A 25,707-nucleotide genomic window follows, 5' to 3' on the forward strand; every position below is an offset into this window, starting at 1 on the left:
CATACCAGTGACCATCTGCAGAAGAATAATTCCCTCAGTTTTTTGTGAGATATTGCTGGTACTGGGCTCCTGAAAAATCTGCAGCAATAGGTTTTTGGGGGAGAGTGTGGGTTTGTGCTTCCCCCCACCCCCCTCCTTAAGTTATGTGCAAGTTTTCTACTCCTCGTGAGGATTTATTGATTATTAAAGGTCTCTGGGATAACTAAATGTACAGGCTTGGCAGTTGTAGTAGAGATTATTTTAGAAATGCTAACAAGGTGTTAAATCCGAGGAATCCCGCTCCTAGCACTCTTTAGGGTCATAAATCAGTGCAGGGGATATAAATATAAATTTTAAATATATAAATATAAATTTAAAAATAACCATTTAAAAATCAGGTACATGACTGTAGCTATTGAGTTTATGTGACACTTACCCCTGAGCTATTAAGGGTAGAAACTCCCTCCCCCTTATGCTCTTTATTTTATACTTGAGTAAAACCATATATATGTCATTCATGGGCTTTTAGTTCATGAGGACTTTTGTGCTGGAATTAAATGGAAATGCATCATCCTGCAAGCATCCCCAGCTTTCATGTGAAGTAAATTCTTGCTATCCCTCCCCTCCCAATGCTAACTATGAAACAGGGGGCTACCTGCCCTCCGAGTGAGATTTTATTGCTAAAATAGAGTAAAAATTGTTTTAAAACAAAGAACACACATATTTATAGTAAAACTCAAGTTTGTTTTACAATTAGAGAAAAGTCACATGGTCCCCCAAAAAACCCCATTTTATATATATATATATGTATTTCGAAAATATATTTAAAAACATAAAAAACTCTAGTTAAACATATATTATGTTAATCAGTACACTTAAATATAGCTCAATTATATTTACAATATGACGCAGTTGCTTTTAAATTTTAATGCCAATTTCAGTATTTTCCCAAAAAACCATAAAATTATATAAATATACAATAAATATTTATGTTACACAAGATGAATAATAGAGAACAAGGCCACAGACATGAACTTACAGTTGCAAGAGTCCTTTAACACAGCACTAGGCCTGCTGACATGCATGGAATACTTCTGTCACCAACAGACCACAGCAAGAGTTAATGAAGTTTAATAAAGAGTTTAATGAAGTGATGTGAAGGAAAACCAACCCTCCCCTCTCTGTCTCTGTGTTAACTAAAACTGCCCAGCCTGTGAGCATGGATGTCTAATGTCAGAGCTGTGGGGCTGCAGCTTAATTGCCAGTATCAATAATATCAATCACTATTGCAGGTTAATTGCCAATATCAATAATATCAATTACTGAGCACAGAGCTGGCATGTTCTGGGGAGTATCATTCTGGTGTAGGTACCAGGCACAGTTCTTTGCCAATATCAGTATCAATAATATCAATTATTGATCAGTTACTGAGCACAGAGCTGGCATGTTCAGGGGAATATCGCTCTGGTGTAGGTACCAGGCACAGTTCTTTGCCAATATCAGTATCAATAATATCAATAATATCAATTACTGATCAGTTACTGAGCACAGAGCTGGCATGTTCTGGGGAGTATCACTCTGGTGTGGGTGCCAGGCACAGTTCTTTGCCAATATCAGTATCAATAATATCAATAATATCAATTACTGATCAGTTACTGAGCACAGAGCTGGCATGTTCTGGGGAGTATCGCTCTGGCGTAGGTACCAGGCACAGTTCTTTGCCAATATCAGTATCAATAATATCAATTATTGATCAGTTACTGAGCACAGAGCTGGCATGTTCTGGGGAGTATCACTCTGGTGTAGGTACCAGGCACAGTTCTCCAGGTTAATTGCCAATATCAATAATGTCAATAGTATCAATAATATCAATTATTGATCAGTTACTGAGCACAGAGCTGGCACCTTCTCAATCACATCTCTACAATCTCTGCATCACTCTGGTGTAGGTACCAGGCACAGCTCTCTGGGCCTCCAGCTCCACGGGATGTCCTTCATCCCTCTGAAGCCACCATCCCACTCCTCTCATTCTGCCACACCTGCACCACCCTCAGGTGCCAGCTGAGCATTTACAAGCAAAGGATATAGCCACAGTTAACTCTGAGAAGTAAGGAGCTTTACTTCTAGCATGATTTGGGCATTAAGGCTTCTCTTTTGGAAGTTTCTTTGAACTGGCAGTTATTGGATTCCTGTCAGATCCTAGCTACCCCTTGCAGTCCAGCTGAGTGATTTGTTTGTTGCTCCCACATCAGCATCATCCTTTCCTTCCCAGCAGCCAGCCCTTGTTTTGAGAGGAGCCAGCATCAGAGCACTTTTCTGCTGCAGGTGAGCAGTGCTGCTGAGAGCAGCTCCTGAGCCACGCTGGCTTCACCCAATGCCAATTACAACACACACACAGGTGTGGCCCCAGGGCAGTGACATGCTCAGGTGGAAGCTGGACCTGCCCATGATAAAAGGGATCTTTAAGGTCCCTTCCAACACAAAACAGTCTTTGATACTATGATTTAATTTGCATGAAGAGTATCTGAGATGAAGTTTTGAGAATTTCAATAAGGGTTTTTTGGTTTTTTTTTCCTGTGTGGGAAATGCCCATCAGCAATCCATGGGGAAGGCTGAAGTTTGAAGCTCAGGTGGGTCACACAACCCTCTCTTCTCACTCACAGTCTGGCCACGGGCACTTTGACAGGCAGTTACCCTCAGGAAGGGGCTGCCCTTCTACCCAAAGCAGAAGAAATCACTGATGTCAAGTGTCTGTTAGCTTCCAGCATGGGTTTCTACCAGTGATGACACAAAATCAGTTTTAAATATACTCTTCAAAGAGCATTCCTGGGGCAAACATATTTCTGTAAGCTTTGCCCAGTCAGAGTTTTAATAAACACAGATTCTACAGCATTCAGAAGCAGATTATATTTTGCAGTATTCTCCTACCTCTTCAGCTATTTTTTATCTTCAGGAACTACAAATATAGCCTGAGCCTCCAGTGAGCTTTCTAAGGAGCTATTTCAGTGCTCAGCCCACTGTGGCCAGCGTGCTGTGCACAGCTCAGCCTCACAACCTGCCTTCTTAGCAGTACTTCTGTCAGCAGAGGGGGAGCACACAGTGAGCACACATCCCTCAGACCTAAGCAAGCTAAGGCAGCTCCTCCAGCACTTGCTCCTGATTTGCTTCCAGAGTGGATTTTTAGTGGCAGTATTTGTTTCACAAGGTAAGCCTGCTGGCAGAGGTGGAGCCACATGAACACAATGCCAATTTCTTTCTGCTGGAAGCAGCTCCTCTCTGTCCCATTCCCAAGCTGGTTTCCAGGGCTCCTTCAGGCACACATGCCCCAGAGTGTGCCCAGCAGCTCTGCAGGGGAAGGGCATCCACGCACATGGCCAAGCTCTGCTCTCTAACGTGATGCACATTCAGTAATGATTGCAACTGGGACAGCCTCAGCCAACCCAAAGCACTGTCATTTGTTCCCAAACTGGCTGAGCTATAAAGTCCCACAACCAGCCTGATTTCAGACCCTCCATCCTCTTTCCTAGACCCTTTTTCTAGTGACACTCTCACCGTGCTTCACCAAGACCTTTGATCCAAGCACAGTCTTTTATTATAGGAAAATAATTGCTCTGAACACTATAGAATATTCTCTATATGACAAGCTCCAGTTCTATGGGGTAAGTGAAATACTTGAAGATCACAACCAATGTCCCTCCAGAGGGAGAAAAGGGGAAAAAAAATTCTCAAACACAAGCAAACATGGTATAAGCAAATGCATGTCTCAAAAGACTGAAAATTGAAAAAGAAAGACAAAAAAAAAAAAAAGAAAAACCCAACAACAACAAACCACCCCCCCAACAACCAAAAAAGCATGTTGCCATACAGTGAAATAAGTGTTGTCTTTAAGCCTGAAGTTCAACAATGTGAAGTGGAACATCACCATTCTTTTTCAGTTGCCTCTTTTTATTATTTTCGTCAGTAGTCGGACTGCTATTGCAAACACCTTCACAACATACAAAAACCAAATTTTTTTCTAATCCAGAATAAGGTAATGATTTTTTTGTTTTTCAATCTGATGGGAGTTCAAAAGTAAAAGAGAAACAGTAAAACTATGACAACAGCACCTTGACATTGTTTTAATTTCAACGCTATCAGAAGTTAGAAGCAGTAAACATATATACTAACAGACTAAAGATACTTACTGTCTAAAATGTAAACAGAATGTTTTGGTTCAATTTATTTTTCTGAAAGAGGACAGTTTATCATTAATTCACAATTGAAGCAGCATGCAATTTTATTCTTTTTTTTTTTTTAATTTTTTATATTTTCAATTCTTGGCAATGGCGACAAACCACAATGTTATGGAGGAATGTAATGCAGACTTTTTTGTTCGCTTGATTTTCTTTTTTTTTTTTTTTTAATTTTTTTTTTTCGTTTCTTTGTTTAAACTTGTGCGCAAATGACTATTGTTCCCCTTCAGGTCATGGATATGTTCAATAAATAGATTGTGTAACCACTGTACTGTATAAACTTCAGTCATACATGCAGTCCATAAAATTATTTTTTACCGAATAATTTACCCTGTTATGTATATATACAAATAGATAATTTTGTCTCAATATAATCTATACAACACGAATCCACTATCTTCCCCTTTTAATGGTCAATGTACATACACAAGAAGTGTCTATCCTTATGAAGCGCCAGCCAACTCTCTTTTTGTTATCCATGGTGAGAGCTCTCACGTAAGACTGCGTAGTTCGGCACTGCGAGTTCCAGTGCCTCTTGTCTATGCCCCTGCAGCCCTCCTTTGTGTACCCCTTGGGGTTGCATTTGGTCTCGTAGAAGTATTGCTTCAGCTGGCCTTTGGGCACGGGGACTTTCTCCAGCACGGTGACGGTGGCCCCGGACATGTCCACCGCAGTCTTTTTCTCGGCGGCCGTCACCCACTCGCTGGTGCTGTCGCAGACGCTCAGCTCCCCGCGGCGCGCGGGGTCCGAGTGGCGCCGCACGCGCATCGACATGTTGGCGGCATCCAGGTAGTTTTTGTACTCCTCCAGCAGGAACAGCAGCGGGGGTTCCAAAGGCACTTGGCTGCTTAGCATCACTCGGGATGTGTACAAGTCTGCATCCTTGTTTCCCTCGCCGGGCTGGATGTCCTGCTCCTCGTCCAGGAGCTCCTCTATGACGTGCTCAAAGGTGTCTGCCAACGATGTCAGCGCCCTGGAACCGGCACTGGGCCCGTTTATGCTCTCCAGAGTCCCGTGGGTCCGGAGACCTGGGTAAGCCAAGCTGCCTTGTCCTCTTAGACTGGCTTCTTTCATTGGGGCAGCTTTCATGCAAGTGAAGTATGAGATAACCATAGTAAAGAAAAGGATGGTCATCACTCTTCTCACTTGGTGGAACTGTAAAAACCAAGAAAAACAAATTAACTTACGAGGTTTGGAGTAATAAAACTCACAAGACTGTGCATTTTCTACAGAGGTGTTCCGCACGCAGTTGCAACTCATTACCAGTGATGAAGCATACTCTTGTTAAAGACTGTTCTTTAAATTAGAGTTTCAGAAAAAGCACAGGCTGCAGCACAGGCAACATTGATCCCAGCAGCTCGGTTCCTACATGCTAAAATCACTCAGTGTAAGTATTAGATTAGATACTACAGAGACTCCTTATTTATTGACCAATTACACCTCTTCCAAGTAACAGCAAAAGCAGAACTGCTCTTTAGCAATACAACATTTCAGCAATAAAACACAGCTCCCCAGCTCTGAGAGGCAAGACTTCCATTTCAAGCACAAATGTAAATACTTGATTTTGAAGATCTCTCTAAGGCAGAAAATAGCTCATCATTCTGCCCACAAAAAAAAAAAAAACCCAAACAAACAAGCAGCTGAGCAGCACCAGGATAAACTGCATTTGTGTTTTGAAAGCAATCTTCAAAACACAGGAAGAAGCCATCCAATTGTCAGTTTCTCATCTAAACGTAGAAGGTGTATGTATACATAAATAGAGAGCAAGAACATGGCCTGGAGCAGTAAACTTGAGCAGGACAGATGCTTGCATCATGTGAACAGCACGGAAGGGGCGTGCTGGAACACAGAGCTGGGAAGAGCTACACTGAAGTGACAGCAGCAGAACCACTGTGCTTCTCCAGGGCCCCACAGCACCTGTTCTCAGGTGGCTAAAACATTTATTTACACCTAGATAGAGCCCAGGGGCCATCATGAAACCCAGCATCGCCAGCCCTACTGCCATGCTGAAATACAGCAGCTGGCCCGTTTCTCTCACATTCTGCCCCCCCAAATCTGGCAGGTGTTAAGGGTTTATGTGCATGCTCATCTCTGTCCTCACTGGGAGGGGAGGGGTAGCACCAGAGAGGAGGGCTGGTCAGGCAATTCCTCACCAGGGCCTGGAATCAGCACAGCTCCTCCTGTCAGGACTCCCAGCCGCGGGGAGCTCACATGAACTCCTGCCCAAGTGCTTTGCTAAGGCTGCTCAGGTAGAAATTGTTTCCTCCCCAAGGGCAGAGTGGATGCTCTAAGTCCTGTTACAAGAAGCACCCCCAAACCCTGCAGTGACAGAGAGCTATGCCTTCTGTCTGATCCCCGGCACTACTACAACATCTATCACACCAGTTGTTGTTTTTTCCCTTCCAATCACTCTTCTCACCAGTTCTGTTTGCTAGAAAGCAGTGGCATTGTTCACATTTTTGAAAAAGCAGCTAATGCATGTTTCAGAGCTTTTGAACTTCATTTGGAAGTACCTCATACTTGGCAACACACATTGGAGTAAATGCTATTTTTGTTTGCCAACAGGGTGCTATGTAAAAAGGCTTACTTTATCTCCAGCAAATGTACTGTGGGAAATGAGTACTCTTATGACTTAACAGGGAAAGGCAATTTATCATAAAACATACAAATAAAATGAAATGTGCACTAGAAAGGCAATGTCCAAGATGTAATTAATGAAGGCAGGGTGGGAAGTGTTCGGGTTTATGCCCATACCCCTTCATCTCCAGACTTCCACTAAACAAGATTTTGGCCAAGAATCCTTTCTAACCCAGCACTACTCTTCCTTCATCCCTCCATCCCTCTTCCTGTTCAATAGTGTTGTTGTGGCATAGATTTATTAAGATTAAACAAACCTGACATCTGTGACTCACAGGAACATAGTGTTTGCTCTAACCATGCAGAACATTAGTATTTTGCAGTTTTTTCCTGTTGGAATTTTTAAAACATTCTACAGGGAGTGTCAGATTTCTTCTTCAAATGAGAGGAAAAGAGGCATTACAGAGGTGATTTACAAAAGAAGGAAAAAGATTGCTACTCTTCCTCTACCAAATGAGAGATGAAACAACTCTTCTTGTCTTGAAGATGGGTGGCTCAGCTAACATACAAATGCAGAGCCAGTGGAACAGAAAAATAATATTTATACACTTCCCTTCAGAGAATTGTTTAAAATGAAAAGAACCCCAAACACTCACATCCCACTCTGTGCCCACCAGAGCAATGAACAGAAAACAGATCTTCTGGCTCCTAACCAAGTTCCTGTTCTTTTTATGGAAGCAGTGCCCAGAGGTCCTGGCCAGTTCCTGAATCTGTGGGACAGAGTCTCTCTGAGCATGTAGGGCACAAGAGAGAGGGCACAAGGGGCACCAAACAAGCACAGAGCAGGGAGAAGTTTGCCCCAGCAGGTAAGCAGACCAGCTGGAGCTGCTCTGTGCTTTTCAAGCTAGACAAGTGAACGAAGGAGAGAAGAACCCTGGAGCAGGCCACATCCTTCACCCCTGTCACTGGGCTGCTCACCTCACACAGAACAGGGAGAGAACAGAACAGATGCTGGGCAGCTTCACTCACAACAAGCTGCAAGAAACTGTGTACAACTAGACTCTGAAAAACAACAGTTTTTAGACAGGCATAACCCACATAACATCCTGATGATACGCTGCTTAAAAGCCAATCCTCTTCCTCCCATTTAAATCTGTAGAAGAGCATGTCAAACTAAGCTTTAGCAGCACAGATAAAGGAATATTGCCAGCAAGAAACCACAGATCAAACATCTACTGCTCTGCAAGTGAGCCCCAGACTAAGCTGAACTCCAGAAGCAGGATGTAAAAACATTCTTCTCTCTATCTTGACAGCAACTTGAGCACTATACAGAGTCCTTATCTTTGGCAGCAAAATTATATCAAGTGATTTAATACAAGGGTGTAGTATTTTATCACCTGGGAAATATCTTCATTTTAGAGACCATAGCAATTTGTATTAGCAGTTTATAAATATCAACTAGTTCAACATGCTGTAGCAGAATAAGATAGCTCATGTCACAGAGAATCCCACAACCTTTCAGTTATTGTTGAACTGACACATAAAAAGCACGTGTGCTGGTTTTACCTGGCTTGATTTTTTGATGAGAGAATAAGCCAGCCACAGAAGTGATTTTTTAAAATACCTTTTAATTTTTCAGCCTATTTTGCCCTTCAGGTATTTCTTCCCAATCCTTACCTCAACTCATGAGCCCCTTTGGGTTTCCTTTCCCCCTCCTCTGCTCAACTGTAGCAGAGGAGAATGGCTGAAGAGTTTTTTCCTGGGTGCCTGGCATTTAGCCAGCATCAAACCACAACAGCATGGTTCATCTCTTTCTTAATGAGGCAGTACTATTATCCCAATGTAGCATCAATAAGGTCACTGGAATACTTGGGATGGCAGCTTCCAGTCCTTTTCCTCTCTGTTCCCCAACCACCAAACCTTCACTATATTGCAAAGACTAAAGATAGTGCCTGTCCTGTTACCTCAAGTGTCTTGTAAACCCCAGACATGAACATATTGTGCACATCCTTCTGATGATGAGCCAGTCACTGTGCCACCCCGTGGGGAAGGGGAACTGGGCTGGGAACATGGGAGAAAACTATTTTCCTATTTTCCCAGCCTGCTGCTACCAGGAGAGGTATTGATCACTGGGCACAGCCAGCAGTGAGAGGCCTTGCATGGAGATGCCCCAGCATTTCTGTGCACATCCATGCCTGAGCCTATGCTGGCAGACTGAGCCACTATTTCACTATTCCCCACAGAGGCCTCACCACTGGAGCAACCTGGCTGATAATGCACGTTCTGAGGGCATCAACACATCTGCATGCCAGACTAACAGTAGAGCCATGACTTCTTGTAGAAAGATGTGCACCCACAAACACACAATAAAAAAAAAAAAATCACTGATGTTACAACATCACTCATTTTCCCTCCCTTCTCAGGTGTAGGAGTCAGGTCTCTACACCACACCTTCTAGAAACAACAAGTAAAGGCTGCAACCCTTCTGTGCTCCTGTTCAGCCACACCTCAGGCCATCAAAGATTGCAGACCTCTCTAGGAGAGGAGATCTTGGTCCAGCTGTTGTCCCAGGCACTGAACACCCATGAATATGTACAGCATAGATACACAGCAGCCTCCCCCAGAGCCTCAAGCTGCTCCCTCGGGACATGAGGTGTGCCCATCAGAAATCACATTTGAGACCAGCTTTGGCAACACTATCCCTTCTCATGGCCTCAAGAATGTCCCCTCTGCTTTCACACAGCACAGTGAAGCTGGAGCCATGAAAAGAGGTCACCCACTGGAGTGGATCTCGGGAAGATGTGACCTACTTCACAGCCCAATAAAGTCCAACAGTTACAGCTAGAGTAAGGACATGGAATTGTGGCAGGCATCTCCACTAATGGGAAGCAGGCTCATTAAATGAAGGTCATGTCAATTAGCTACAGCTACTTTACATGTGCAGTCAATTACCTTGCTGTACTATTTATTTCAGTATTTGCATTTAATGAAGATTCATCAGTTAATTATTTCATTAATTTAAGTCTTTTAAGCAAAAATCTGCCAGCTTAACAGGTTATATTTCCAGCAGAGGGACCTAAGGAATAGCTGTGAACATGTCCTTCCTTTCCTGGATCCCAATATGTGCCATGTGAGTTGAAATAACTTTCAGTAGTGAATAGATTCATGCTTTAATCTCCAGAAAGGAGTGCGTAAAGGAAGATAAAATTAGCAGCAAGTGACATTCGTTTTGTGCCTTGCCATTTTCTAAGATCTTTACACAAAAGTTCAATTTACTAAACCCTACTGAATGCCACAGGCATGAGTTCCTGCTTTATGCATCATTACCAGAGTGTGTGAACGGATATCAAAATAGGATGCATGTCAGCACATGACTTGCAAAGACTAAATGTACTGAGAACAAATAGTATTAACCTTTATCACATGCATAACTGGATGTCTGACACACTCTACTCATCCTCAAGGCTATTTATGCAGCAAAGTATATAATTACATTTTATTACTGCAAATAAAGCACCCACCCCCCAATACATATACATGCACACCATATCCAATTTGTATTCTTCTAAGTTGGTGCTTCTTGTCAGGAAGAATAAACCTATTTTACTTTTATTCCCATGTTGGTTTTCCCTGAGGTAATGAAATCTACTTAGTCTTAATGCCAGAGATAGCAGAAACTGTGAAGTATTTTGAAGTCCAAGATAAACAGCAAGCAAATTTACAATAAGTGTTAACTTTAACTAGAACTTTTAGCATGAGAAACTGACTTTCATCGTATGTTGCTAAATATTGTCTGTGGTACAGCTTGTGAGACCAAAGAAATTCAAGCAATGTCTACATTGGCTCTGGAAAAGCATGCATCTGTCTAAAGGAATACAAGGTATTTTTTGTGGGGTTCCAAGGTTTTATTGGACTTTCTCCTCAGTACATACAGGAATCGGCTTCTGACAACCAGAGGTGAGAAAGCACCCAAAGAAAATAATGGCAAAGTAATAATGCCATGACATCACAGTCCTGATCCTTCACAGAGCCACGGATCAGAGTTTCCTACAGACTTTGCTCATACCTTCCTTCCTAGACACTCAAGCAGGCCTCAAACACTCACTGAGTGAGAATTCAGCTGCTTTACTGAGTGCAGAGCAGATTCATTGCAAACACACCTAGTTGTATTTAAATTGGCTAAGTGCAGGACTGAGAGGGGCTCCCAGCAGGATCTCTGTTGGACACACTCAGACCCAGTCTGCCCATACCAGTAAACAGGAAGGATGAGTTTTGACAGTGAGCACAAGTGAAGAAACAGACCAGGTTCACAGATGGTATCATACATTTTCAGAGAGATATCTTTAGAAGAGATGTGCACTTTTCTAATGCTGTGACAATGGGAACTGATGATTGATCCAGTGACACACTTACTGCCTTTGGAGCTGTTCATGCAGCCTACCTCACTTGGGGCACTCAAACCACGGGGGAGCTGTGATTCCAGCTGTAATCAAAGAAACTCAGCTCCCAAAGGAGCCTCTGTGTGTGCTTCACCACATTTTTTGGCCAAAATTTCACGTTGAAATCCCAAGGTATTCACTGAAATGTCCTCCACAAATAAAAACACTACCAAGAGGTTTATTTCTGCTTTTCAGAGTACCATGGGTAGAATAACATGCTGCACTTCTATTCCTATGTCACAAATACTGTACAGTAGGGATGATACTCTAAGCCCAAAACCTGTGCGTTAGCAAACCCCAATTTCAAAACTGACTTCAGAAATCTGCATTTATCTCTTTAGAGTATACATCAAGGTATGTTCAGGCCATTACTGTGGTCATTCAGAAGTAACATGAAAGCAATCTCTGTGAAAGGAAGGTTCACCTATAGAATAGGGTACATACTCCCCTCCCACTCCCCCATGAAACCAATCCATTAAGTAATTACTCTATGCCAAGATGCCCCCTCCGTGGGGGCAGATAATTACAGTTCTCTGAAATCATTTGCTTCAATAGCCACTAGAGCTTTAGAAAATGCTAATTCAACCTGTGTGCAAAAGAGCATTAAGGCAGAACCTCAGACCTTTGAGCAGCATCTGTAGTTTGCCTTCTGTTTCACTAGGGCTCTTTGGTATGAAACACTGCACTGAATCATCACAGGACTAAGCTATTCTGCCAAGTACACACATGAAGCTCACAGAGGAGTCAAGGATAATTGGCACCCAGAAGCAGGAACAGAACAGACCATGTTGTGCAATCTAGCACAAGTTGGATCCCTTGAACAGTGACATGTGCCCAGCATCCTGGAACAACCCAGGAGTTCCTGCACCAGTTGAGCTTGGATCTCAGAGTGCCTACAAACTATTGAACAGCATGTGAAGCATCCCACACAGGCATCAGTTCTGCTGCAGGTGGCAGCTTCCTAGGACCTACAGAACATTAGGCACCCAACAGGAAGGAAAGCGAAGATTTGCCAAGGAAAAGAAATGGTTAAAAAGCATGATGATCAGATGGAGCAGTTACCAGTGGTTTGGGCAGGCAGTGCTTTCACCAGGGTGAGGAGAGGATAGCAAGGGCTATTCCTGCTTGTTGCAAGACTCTTACCTTTGCAGAGACCCTGACTGTGTGTGGCACCCCTGTGAGACAATGCCTCGCTTTTAGCCATAGCCAGTACTTGAAATGCAGCTGTACACTGTGATGTGCAGGAACCAGCAACCAGAACTGCTTGTTGTGAGAGCCCTGACAGGTATTAACAGTCCTCCTGCATTTGCTAGTGGAGTTTCAGTCATCTTTTGGCTGTCTGCCCTTGTGTGTGGATTTTCTTGACACATGCTCAGTCCAGCTGTCAGCACAGCATCCCCATGGAAATCATTTCCATACACAGGGCAAGGAAGAAAGGCTTACTCTGAGGTACCACAGCACTTCCTGGCAGTGTTCAAGTCCAAAGTTACATGGAGCAGAACCACAGCAGAAGGAGGAATCTGTAGGTTTGCAGATTTCACCTCAATCAATGCTAACAGAATAACGAGGACTTGTACAAGGATGGAAGGATTTGCTTATTGGGAATCCACTGCACTGGGCAGCCAGCCCTGCCTGTGTCTTGCTGTGACAACAGCTTTATCTTGGGAGATAACACTACAGGAAAATTATGTCACTATGTTAACATAACTGTACTGGAAACACTTTGGCAAGAAGTGCTCTTTCACCAATGATATTTTACAGTGACAATACAGGTTCCCACAGATTTCAAAGCATTATAGTTTTCAGCTTTTTTTCCTCACCTTCTAAGTGGTTTCACGTTGAAACAAGACTTTTGCAGTTCCTGTGGCTGGTACTCTATCCTAATCTATTTTAAAAATCTGGGGCCAACTTCAGCCAGCTTCAGCAGAGGGATATACACAGGGTCATGCTGTATAACCAGCATGCCAGCACCTGAGAGTGACCCAAACAAGCTCTTCTCCTCCTCCATCCTTGGGCAAACACCAGTGTACACTGTATTTTCCCTTTGATTTCACAAGCTCCACTGAGGGAAAGGGTTTGGAATCCCTAGAAGGAGTGAGGAGGGTACATCTGGCAAAGATGCAAGGGTTTGAAAACAATCTTCATTAGCTGTACTGCTCAAGGTACAAACATTTAATGGAACATATAGGAAAAAAAAGCCCCTCCCTGCAGTCTTACAGGAAAAATTAATTTATCCAACCCCTGCATTCTCCCAGCTGTATAATGGTGTAATTTCTTTCACCAAGGAGTGTTACACTGTGATTTCTGTGAATTACACAGACATTGGAACCTTCCCTTTCCTAATTAAAAATGAGGTTACATGGTTCCTGACTTTTCATACTTGCCACTAGACATACCAGATTGTGGCATCATGGGGAATTATATCCACAAAAATTATGGAAGCTCCTTGAAGCAGTAAGTTCCAGTGGACCTAATTCTAGTGGACACAGTCCCTGCCTGGTATAAATCCACAGTGTTTCATTCATAGACTTGTATCAGTTGCAAAGGTGACCAGTATTTATGTGGCCAGAAAATCAGATGGGGTCACAACCTAAACTACAGCTAATAGCTGTATCAGAACAAAATGTGACAGGTTCCAGCAAAGCAGCTGGACTCCTGAGGGATACATGGATACTTGGTAATACAGTTTAAAGAGAAAGGAAAAAGCCTTTCTAGGTGTGCAGGCTAGCTCTTCTCTTCCCTCACTGATATAAGCACATAAACAGCCTGGACATGTCTATAAAGAGAAGTATGCAAAATCCAGCCCAACACCACCTAATGTTCCTCTCACTTGGGTGTCCCATTTCATGCACAACCCCCCACTGAACAAAGTGGCTTTGCTGCCAGCAAAGCACTGTTCTCACTGTAAGAGCCCTTAAGCTCCAAAGGGTAGGTTTGTATATGAGATTTCAGTCTTTAAATAAACATGTCTCTAGAAAAACTTCAATACCTGTCCCTTCATGTAAGCAGATCCCACTATGCTGCAGGGAAGGACAGCTTCTCTTCTAATAGCTGGGGGTGGGGGAGGAAAGAGAAAGTTAAAGCAAGAAACATCAAATTACACAATTAGTCTTGGAAACAGCCAAGTATTCTCGCTCTCCCAAACATCTCCACAACATAACAGAAAAGCTGTAAAAGTCACCGTCCTATTCAAATCAAAAGCAAAAATGTCACACAAGAGATAATTAGTAGTTACAGAGAGGAAAAGAGGTTGCCAAAGCTAAGAAATCTGGTACTTAAGCTGTTGTGACTCTCCAATTGTACAACACTGTTTGGAGAACGTGCTATCAAAGCCTCCAAAGTGCTTTGCAAACACTGAATCCCAACATCCTTAGGTGAGAAGGAACCGCATCAGAAACGGTGTTTCCCCTCTGGGCAGCCTAAAGCCCACAAGTATTTTAAACATTTTACCCCAGATTGCAGCAAGTCACCGCTGAACCAGAGGAGAACAGGGGAGCTCCTGCTCACAACCCCTCAATTCAGCCACTACACAAAGCTGCCTTTACCATGCGTACCACAGGCATATTTTGCTAATCTCTCCACGGCAATTTAGATGCCTGACACAGAAAGATGCTGATTAAAACCTGAGGGGTATTACTTGGAGTACATATGCTAGCTCACTTCCATCTGTGTCATTATTAGCTCCTGACTGTAGGTTAACTCTAGGGCATGTTGTCACGAGCCTAAGGTGGGGTGGCAGAAACTCCTGCTATTGCCATATGGCTTTTTGTTTCTGCTTGCATTTTTCAGCCTTTAGCCTCATGCTTCCAATTTGTGGGCTCAAGCACTACATAACAAAGAGCAACAAGGAAAACAAAAATAGTCTTAAAATACAAATATTCTTCACCATTAAAACCTCTAAGTTAGATTTGAAATGCAACACAAGTTCCTGTCTCATCCAGACCAGAGACTGCTTTTACCTGCAGCAAACTTGCAATGAAATTTAGGGAAGACCAATTCCCATAAAGAAGTACTACTGCACAAGCAAGTATTTACCAGCCCTACAAACACAAGCCAGGCAGCTTTGCAAGGAGAAGGGTCATCCTTAATTTAGATAAAATGGAGAACAGCAAGGTTATGCCTACTTGTAATAGAGGTAGCAGCACCATCATCATCAAAGCACTAAAAGGAAAAAAGATGACTGAGTTTCAGTTACCTTCATCCCCAATGCACATCCACAGATCCAGCTTTATATGTTAAAATACCAATGGCTCAATGCTGTCCTTAAAAAAACTACAGGTCATGTTTTCACGTACGCCTGATCATGACAAATTACAAAATATGCAGAATATCAGCAGTTCCCCTGCAGCCATTTTCTAGTGAGCACAATTTGAATACTAAAAGGTCTGTCTGGTGGTGCTTTGCAACTGAAGACTTGCTCTAAAGTGTTTAATTCAAAGTAGACATGGAAGTTATTTATTGTGTTTTCTAGTCTCACTGCATACCTGTCCTTCCATTAGCTAAAGGCAGGGAAAATGATTTACAGTATTTCCAAGCAAAAGAGTCTGTAAATTCTGTAACAGGAATCAGAGCAGGATAAAAATATACAACCATTTCCAAGTTGGACAAAATTGATTAGGAAATAGGTGGTATGACTCCATGCTTGAAGTTTATGGACTTCAAGATGTTGCCTACAGGTTTGTCACTCTCAAAGATAGATTTCTTGGAGGCTTAGATGTATAACTAACTTATTCTTAAACATTATTTCTGTTTTTTTTAACGGAGGCATGTGGAATTCACTCATTCTTTTGCAACAATCTTGTTCATTGGTGACAGTGCTCCCACTTTTGCAATTGCAATGGCAAAGAAGTTTTGCACAGGGGACAGCAGAAATTTATCATTAGTGCAAAATCAAGACAGACAAAGGACTAAAATGAGTCTTTCAATGAAGGCAGCTTCATTCTTTGTTTTAAATTCATGTGCCAATCATTAGCCTTTAAGGGGAAAGCTCATTTCCAGACATCTCTTGCTAGTCAAAAACTCTCTATGTCTGTGGAAGTTGTAAAGAAGCACCTGCTTCTTCTCTTTGCACCATTTCACTGGCATCCATTTGCCAATGCCACCCCAGTAAATACTCTGTGGCTGTAATGAAATGTGAAGCATCCCTTTTTGCCTCCCATAAAACAAAAACAATCCTTCACCAGTCTACAAGACATAAGCTGACAACAACAACAAAAAAGCCATGACATTGACATAAATGGTAGTGTTTGTATCTGGAAAAGCAAAAATGCAGAACTTCAGATGTGTTTATTTCTAGTGGTGGTTCAACCCATCAGAAAGCTAAAGGGTGGTCATGGTGTTCAGAAGGACATTCATAGTTCACCACAGTTTCCTGGCACAGGTTCTGGTTAAATCACTCTTGCCAGCTCCAACTTGTTATTGAATTTGCTTCCTCCTCACACTGGCTTTCTCAGTACAAATTCTATCAAACAGCATTTCTCTCTCAGCATTTATGGCTCAGTCAAACTGGATTATCAACTCAGAAGGAATGTAAATAGCAAGAGAAGATCCAAGTCTTAATGGAGGCAGCCAGCAGGCAGAATTACCTAGAAATACTTCAAAACAAGTCCTGTCACTCATCCCAACAGCATCCACACACCTCTGTGTTGGAAACACAGTGGAGCCACAACCAACAGCAAAGAAGGCCTCAGCCATCTGCTCTTTATTGTTCCTCAGTACAACCTTTTATACTCTTGATCCTGCATGGATTCCACCTGTGTGCCCTCTGCTCCCTTTGGGGATTGCTCAGCACCCCTGGGCACCCCATGGCTCATTGCTGTCAGTGCTGCTCACCTGTCCTGCACAGCTGGAGCCACTGGGGATGAGGCTGGGCCACAGCCCCACTCCCAATCACCACAAACTGTGTGCCCACAACACTCCTGGGCTGCACTGAGAGCCGTGACTAAGGGGAGAGGTTGGCTTTACTAACCCAGCTTTTCAACAAAGTTTACATTTCTTTTCTTCTCAGTGTATCATGTACTGAATGCTCTAAAAGAGCACCATGGCCAGTGTAAAGATGGATAAACTAAACCATATGAATACAAGATGTTGCACCAAGCTTAAAAAGTGAATGGCTTAAAAAGTGAATGACTAAGGAATCCAGAGATCAGAACCTTTAATTTCTTGATCGAGATGAAACAGCATTTCTCCAGGAGCAGTTTAAAAAAAACCCCAGGATTTAGATCACATTAGATAAGGCACAATATGCTCATAAGATTAAGCTTAACTCACTTTTAAAAGCTATATAGTAGAGGATTCTGGGTTGAGTCTTTTACATGCTGAATTAATAAAGAGCACAGAACAGCATTTTGCTCAAGGTTTTGCCTAGTTCCATTTTTTCCCAGATTCCTCCTGCATTCATGCAAAGCCTACTCGTAACTCGGTGCACATACCGGAAAGGTTGAGGCTGATGTGGAACTCCAGTGAGCCAAGAACAGTTTTCCAAACTCTAGTTTGCTATTACAACTCTCACGCACCCTGATGTGTCATAAGCAGTTTGCAGTTGCCTCCTGACTCGTGGCAAATATCCCTGCATCACAGTTTCCCACAGGAGAATTCTGTTCCCTCAGAAGTTTTGGATTAAGCTCCTATCCCAGTCCCACTGACAGACTTCAAATATCTTAAGAAATGTAAAAAATCATCACCTGGGAAGTAACACAGTACATGCAATTAAGTAGTGGGTCACATTTTTGGGGCTCTGTGAGATGATTTCATCAGCTCCAGGTTTAATTACGTTGGTTTGCTTATTCCAGGAGGCATTTGATAGCTGAGAGCTAGCAGTTATAAAAGCTCCAAAACATACTGTGTCTCTAAGAGTCAAACAGAAATAACTGAACATGAGATTAGGAGTTCAGGGGGTAAAAAAGGCTCATTGTTTCCCTCTGTAATTAGGAAACAAGTTAAGTAGGGAACACAGCTTTTCTCTCAAATGCAGAGGAAGAAACTGCTATAGCAATTTGATGTACAAAACAAAAAAACAAGGAGCAGATACTAGTGCATTCCATGTTGTTAGATTTGAGATAGTAATAAATAACTACATATTCAACTTAACTTTGATACTTAACTTTTAAATTGAGAAAATTCTCAGTCTAGTGAAAGCAGTCTAAAGGCTGCTGAGTTCATACATTTGGGGAAATCACTTTTTTTCTATTCCAGCAAATATATGCTAAAGGACAGTCCCCAACAAGTAGACTTCAAAGATGGGATAGGGAACAAACCAACCTTCAACTGAACTCAAATCCTTAAATCCTAATTCTACACTGCACATTACTGGTGTAAGCTTTACAAAGACTGTGGAGCCCCAGCAGCAGCTGCACCGAACCCTTATAAATTTGACTTGCAAATACTTCTTTAGGTGCAGTCTAAATTAAATCAGCAAATGCTTTACTGAAAGTGATGCTTCTTTGCTTACCTACTTAAGGCACACAAGGAAGACTGTGTGAAACTCAGTTATCTGCATCACTAGAACAGGATTCACAGGTGATCATCAATTACAGGGCTAAAAAAGTCTGCACTCATACACTAAATCTACACTGTGGAGTAAGGACTGGGATTATGGACTCATTTTCAAGGTGCAAGCTCCCTTGCCAGAGGCAGCCCGAGCACCCTGTGTGGTTCGTGCATCTCTAGGTGGCAGCAGCTGCTCAGATTTTGAGATACTGTAAGATGCTTATCTCAAATTTAGCAACCAGTATCCTTCCATCCTCCTAGAATTGCCTTTCCCAACGTGAAATGTGACCCCCTCCCCCATTTCTTCATAATTTATAGTAGTCTGTAGCTGAGTCACAAGGATTTCTGCATTTTCCTAACCAAGTACACAAGAAAAGAACTGAACTGCCAAAGGATTGAGGTAATTTATAGCGTAAAGCATTGAGAGCTTCTAGTCGATCAAAGGACTCAGAGAAACAAATATAAGAACAATCGTGCCTTCTGTTCTCTACAAATGCCACGGCCAGAAATAACTGTCCTAATTAACTGGTTTCAGAAAATGACTTCTCTGAAAAATACAATATTCTTACCAAGGAAAGTATACAACTGCTACGGCCTCATGGCAGCTGTCGGCAGGGCATGAAAAAAATCACTAAATGAAGTTTCCTTTTGCTTCCTCTGGTTGGGCATGGTACTCATCTTTAGACAGCTGGATCTCTTCATGGTGCCTAAATGATGCTGTGAGGAGACATTCCAGTACCCCTGGTATCAGCGTTACCGAGAATTGCAGTCACATCAGGTCAGTACCAGCCCAGCCACGCTCTGCTCACTGGTTATAAAGGGCAGACATTGATACCTGAGATGAGGTTGGCTTTTCTTAATTTTTGGTAAGACTGTTGCCTGGTCAGTCGTGCCCACGGCAGTTCCAGTATTCCAGACAGTTTTGTGTTCACTGTCGCTGTTGGGCGCAGCAGCTGAACTCCACCAGTCCACAGCTGCCTGACAGTGAGCTCCTGAATGCTGGGAAGGAGAAAAGGCTGAGGCTGACCCTACAGATCACCTACACTTCACACATGAGACTCTTTGCCCCGTTCCACGTGGATAACTCCTGCAAACAGTGTTCCTCCCTGGACTGCTCAGCACCTGGAACTGGTAACAGGCAAGTTTAAGGTGCCACGGCAGAGTTGCACAGCAAAATCTGTTATTTATTGTTTGTATTACAAGAGCATTGGTGAGTTCTTGTTGGGTACCAGAAAGAGCAGACAGGCAAGAATATCTGTGCCTCAAGGAGCCTGCAGCCAAAGGTAAGAGTGAATGGTAGATGGATAAGGGAACAAAGTAAGGTTTGTGAGCTGACAGAGAGGGACACAGCCTACCAGCCCCATCCCAACTCGGGTACCAGGCAGTTCACCCAGTGCACACCTGTGCTGCTTCCTCATGGGCTATCACAGCATCCAAGGGCTGCTACAGAGCCCTCCCTGCTGGGACTGGAGACAGTGGGTGATTGGTTAACAGTTCACTTCAGCAACACACAAAACCAGCTCAGCTTCAGTGCCTTTAAAAGCTTCCTTTTAAAGGGTGTTTACAACTAAGGATTACCAAGAATGCCAGTGTATGAACTGATTTAAGAAATGATTGAGAGTTTCCCAATTAAGCAGCATTTCAGCTATTTAGAAGAAACCAAGTGCTCACAACATATGCTTGAAAACAGGTCAAGACAAGTTGGCAATTAACCTATTAAAAGCACATATCCTTCTCTAGTAGAGCCTCCAACAATTCACACAATGCCTCATGTGAGATTTCTAGTGTAGGCACGGGGCACATTCTTAGAAGAACTTCTCAGCCTTTTATACAAACCAGGAAGGCAGGTATGATAAATACCTTTTTTTTTTTTTCTCTTTTTTTAAATAGGACCATACTTATTGCACAAATCACTCAGTGGAGTGACTTGTTTCTCCTCTTCAAGCAGTGGTTACCCATGGGAGGGTTGAGAGGGTCTCCTTATTCCAGGTTTCTTGTGACCTGCTTTTATACGTGCACCCCCTGAGAGAATTCTTATCTGAGCAAAATGTACAGCTTCTGTGTTTTCCTTACAGCAACAGCAGAGTTGCACAAATGCTTCAGCTACTGCAAGCACTTTTTAAGTGCAGCCACTTTCAGCTCAGCACTATCATGTATACAAAGCTTTTAAGCAAAAGCACAGAACCTTATTTTCCCCTATATTTTTTTCACATATTAACGAGCCTTTAAAAACCTTTGCATCTGTGCACTACATTCTGTAGTATTTCAGCATATTGCAGTACTTCCCAAGCACTACTGTTACAACATAATGCCTTGCTGCTTAACAGCTTGAAGTTACACTTTTTTTCAGTTTAGTCCTGCTCTGTCCAAGATAAAAGTCCTTTCCCATCTTCCTCCACCATTATATCTGGATTTATTCAGATGAAATGCTCTTCATCTTTCTGACCTGGTTTACCCTGATTTCACAGCCACATAACAACAGGATCTACCCTGCAGTTCCGGAAAGCAGAGAGCACTTGCAGCACGAACAGAAGGCACACTGCTTACAAATGGGTTTTCCCAGACAAGCTTCAGTGAAGCTGAACATTAGTGGTAGTACTACAGCAGAAAATAGATATGTTAGAGTTGAAACAGAGGCGCCGCTTTGCTCTGAGACCCAGGTGAGGGACGGCACTCGTTCCTGCAGAACATCACTGCCTGTCTTCTCCCTTCCCCGGCTCTGTTTACACAGGCAGTGCCCTGCAACTCCGCTCACAGGAAGCCGCAGCATCCCCCGGCAGCTGCTGCCTCCTCTCACACGCCAAACTACGGGATCCGCAGCGAGCCTGACGCCAAGAGCATCCCCTCTGCTGACGTCCTCCCATCCCCACACCAACCCTGGGCCACCGCTGGGCTGCAGCTCTCACCTGAGGGCTTGCAGGCAGAGAGCAGCTTTGGAAGCAGAGCCCACGACTGACACAAACACGCTACCCAACACAAAAGAGCGGGCAAGATGATGATCTTCTTACTTAGGACGGCCACTCGTGTCAACAGAGCGAAGTCCTCACTTTTGTGACCAAAAAGCCATTAAAAACTTGGTGCTGTGGAAGTTCCCCCTGCCCACAAGCAGGCGGCTCATTATCCAGCCCTTAGCTCGTATCTACAGACAACCAAGGAAATTCATTTTATCTATTTATCACCATGAATTAAAGATTACAGAAATACTGGCTGAAGAAAAATGTATTGCCAGGATAGATTCTTTGCATTCATTAGAACTGTGTTACTAGAAACATAAATAAGTAATGACTATTGATCTTGCATAACCTCAGAAGAGCAAACTACAATAAACTGAGAGGAAAAGGACAGATCTTAACTGGAATGTACAAACCAAAACACCAACAGCACCTCTTAAAAACAACCAAGCAAAGCAAGCGTGGCCCACAGCTTGGACACCTCACGCTTTTAATCCTAGGGGGAAAAAAAGAATAAATCTATGGGACAGCCCAAAGTTCCCGAAGTATTAATTAAACCTCTTCCGAACAAATTTACCATTTAAGCCCAGGTTTTTTTCCTGGGTGCGGGCGTGTCTGACCCCGATACGAATCCACAGCCGGTGGGTCGAGGCCAGTCGCCGCTCCTTGCCGAGCCCCGACACCTCCGGCGGCTCCGTGCGCCGCCCTGCCTTCCCCTCGCTGCCGGGGCACCGGGGCTGCCCGCGGTGCTGCACCGGGACGGCCGGAGGAGCGGGCGCCCGCGGCACCGGCTCCCGGAGACGGTGCCGGGCATGCTTCACATTCCAGCGACGGTCCAGCTTCAACAAGTGCATCGCGCCCCTCCCTGACGGCGCCCGGCCCTCCCCACACCCCGGCTGCTCCGCGCCGCCCGCCCCACGGCCGGGCCCCGCCGCTCCGGCCCCACAGCCGCGCCCCGCCGCGGCCGCTGCTGCCGCCCCACGGCCGGGCCCCGCCGCTCCCCCGTCACGGCTCCGCCGCCGCCGCTGCCTCCCCCCAGCCCCGCCGCTGCCCCGTCACGGCCGGGCCCCGCCGCCGCCGCCGCCGTGCACGGAGGGAGGAGGCCGGGCCGCCGCCCCGCCGCGCGCCCGCCGCCAGGGGGCGCGCCCCGCCGCCCGAGGGGCCCCGCCGCGCCCCGCGCCGGGCGCCCGCCGCCGTCGGGGAAGCGCCGCCGGGCCCCGCGCTCCGCCGGCCCCGCGCCGCCGGCAGCGCGCTCCCGCTCCCGCCCGCCCCGGCAAAAGCCCCGCCGGGCACCGGCCGCACCGACAGGTGCGGGAACAAAGGGGCGCAAGGCGCGCCGGCCCTCGCCCGCCCTTACCGCTCCCCGACGCCTGTCGCCGGCCGGCGCCCGCCCGGCTCCGCGGCCGCCCGCGCCCCCTGCTCCCGGCCCCTTAAGTTTCCCGGCGGGGCGCCGCGTACCTTGTCGTCCACACAAAGCCTGTCCGGGTCCCCTCCGGGAAGTCACATCCTCTCCCGGGCGCCCAGTCCCACCGACCGCCTCCCGCCGCCTCGACAACACAGGCGGCGTCTCAAGTGTCTCATCAAAGCTTTATGAGGGGCGGGAGGGCAGCGCGGCCGGATCCCACACTCCCGCCGCTCCGCCGGAGCCTCCCGGCCCAGCCCCGCCGCCTTCTCCTCGCCGAGCGGCTTCGCCCCCGGCCGGCGGCTGCGGCGGCCGTAGGCACCGCGCTGCCCCGCTCCGAGTCTCCGCACCGCCTCCCGGCCCCGCCACCGCCCCCGCCCCGCCCGCCCGGCCCCGCTCCGCTCCGCTCCCCCGGCGCTTCCCGAGCGGGGAGCGGGGCGGGGGGGTGCCGGTCCGCCCGCGGCGGGATATTGGTTTACTCCGCCGGGTATTAAGCAAGCCCAATCCATTTAAATATCGCTCCCGCGCTGACCTCTCCGTAGTTCGCCTATTAAGAATGCAATCAAGATAATAACAGGCATTGCTTATTAATGAGCGCCCCAGGTAACGTTACACCGGTGACTTTCTGCAGGCGCCCAGCGGGAGCTCAGTCCCGGCGGTCCCGAGGCGGTTCTGCCCAGCCCGGGACCGGGATGGGACCGGCACCGGCACCGGGACCGACAGCGGGGCCGCCCGTCGCATCAGCGCCCGCCGGCGGAGCCGGGGCCGAGCGCGGAGCCCGGGGATGTCGGGCGGAACGGGCGGCTCGGCTCTGCCCGGCCGGCCGCCCGCGGGGAGCATCCTGTACCCCCTGACAAAAATCTGTTTGGCCATCTCCTCCTCCTCCTCCTCCTCCTCCCGCGCGTGCAGCGAGCACAGTAAATTATTGATAGTGGAAATTGAATGGCGGAGGCAATCATGGTATCCCCTGATTGACCGGCTCCATTTGATCTCGGTAAAGACAGAGGGATGGCACGCTCCGGGCTGGGCTGGGCTGGCCGCGGCGAGCGGGAGCGCACGCGTGTGCCGCCGGCTGGAGCGAACCGTGCCGTGCCGTGCCGTGCCGTGCGAGGGGAGCTGCCTTCACCCCCTGCCTGGCATGGGCTCCGGCAGCCTCGCCTCTTCCCTTCCCTCTTCCCTCCCAGGCAAAATTGGAAACAGCTGATTTTCAGGAGAAGCTAGCACAACTCTTTCACGAATTGGTTAAAACGCGTATTTTTTTCCTACGCCTCAAAGCCTGACTGCCATCTAATTTGCAATTAATGCCAAGGGCCCATTCACTCCATGCACTTGTGAAAATTTATTTATCCTAGGAGAAATGTGTGCAACTCATTGCTGCCCTCAGACAGTCTGATTGCCTGTGTGCTTTTGCTATGAAACACCTGCATTTATCAGTAAAGTAAAGAAAATAACCCAGGTGTTTGAAATTCGAGTACACCTAAGGCCTTCCATATAAATCCAGCTTTTAATATATATTAAAAGAAAGATTCCTGGTGGTTAATAACCTTTGCAGCTTTAAGAACTTAAAAAAAAAAATCATGCTTGAGTACCACATCACCATCTTTCTTGCACTTGGGGGTTTGGTTTCGCGTGTTTGAACTAAAAATGTCAGCGAGCGTGAAGACAGTTCTACCTCTTTTTGTCTCAGTGTTTTCCAGTCCAAATCTATCCAATTTATGAGCAAGGAGACATTTTCAAAGCCTTCACTAACAGCCTGGGCCTGAGGAATTACGTCCAGCCCTTGCTGGCTGAAGGATAGTCACTAATCCAGGTAGCTCTTCACGCCAAGTCCTGCTCTGCTATTTCTCTGTTATTCAAATTCTGCCATTGGGGACACATCAACCACTCCTTTCCCCAGTATAAGCTTACAACTCCCAGCAACAATGCCAGGTGGATGTTCCAGAGGCGTGTCAAACCCGTGCTTGTACCTGGAATTCGCAAAGTTAACGTGTACATTTTATTTTCCTGTGTTAGCCTTTGCTCCACAGAGCACCATTTAACTTTCCAGGTGTGACTGTGTTAGTGTGGGTACCTGATTTCACCAAGGCAGCACGTTTTCAGCAGCCCTTTTGCACAGCCACAAAACAGCACAGTTCCAATATTCCGTGTTTATAAGGTGGTGAGTGCAAGTATTTGGATGATCTAGCAGACAAGTTAAACAGCAGCAGGAGAGGCTGCTTTAATCAGCTGTAATGTAATACACTGCACACTTGTTATTCCTGGAGGAAAGGCTCTTCTGCTAGGACACCAGACATGCAGATGAGCAGCAGCAAATATCATGCTTTAGAAACACTGCTGGCTTTTTCTCAGGTGTGAAGGAGAAGGGATATACTCTGAAAAAAAAAATCTGCTTGCAATCAGAATTATTATTTTTTTTTTTAATTTTGGAAAGGAAGCATGTTACAGACAGCCTGACAAGTGCTCACTCTGTGGGAAGCGCTTCAGCTCAGCCCTGCTCAGAACATGAGGACCATTAATTCCATGCAACCATGAAATTCCCACTTTTCTCTGCTACAAACGTGTTGCCTTTTGCATCAGTGTAGAGATTTTCCCAGGGAAGAGGTGTGGTCAGAGGAGCTGCTGTTTCTTGCTGGTGTAAT

The 25,707-nt window shown here is 45.4% G+C and overlaps 1 protein-coding gene across 5 annotated transcripts in view; it reads right to left on the minus strand.

The window, feature by feature from the left end:
* Positions 1-820: 820 nt before the first annotated feature.
* Positions 821-25,707, minus strand: part of BDNF (brain derived neurotrophic factor) — a 40,716-nt gene continuing 15,829 nt past the window's right edge. For 2 of the 5 annotated variants that reach the window (XM_054635272.2, XM_054635273.2), the window contains exon 2: positions 821-5,366. In XM_054635272.2, coding sequence (XP_054491247.1) covers positions 4,605-5,366 — 762 coding nt within the window. In that variant the 3' untranslated portion in view covers positions 821-4,604. Of the gene's footprint in view, positions 5,367-14,216; positions 15,431-22,243; positions 22,555-23,124; positions 23,937-25,707 lie in introns of those variants that run through there. The other 3 variants (XM_077179519.1, XM_077179518.1, XM_077179517.1) reach the window with 3 other exon arrangements.

This window comes from Agelaius phoeniceus, chromosome 6 (genome assembly GCF_051311805.1).
Source record: "Agelaius phoeniceus isolate bAgePho1 chromosome 6, bAgePho1.hap1, whole genome shotgun sequence".
In the NCBI taxonomy this organism is placed as follows: domain Eukaryota; kingdom Metazoa; phylum Chordata; class Aves; order Passeriformes; family Icteridae; genus Agelaius; species Agelaius phoeniceus.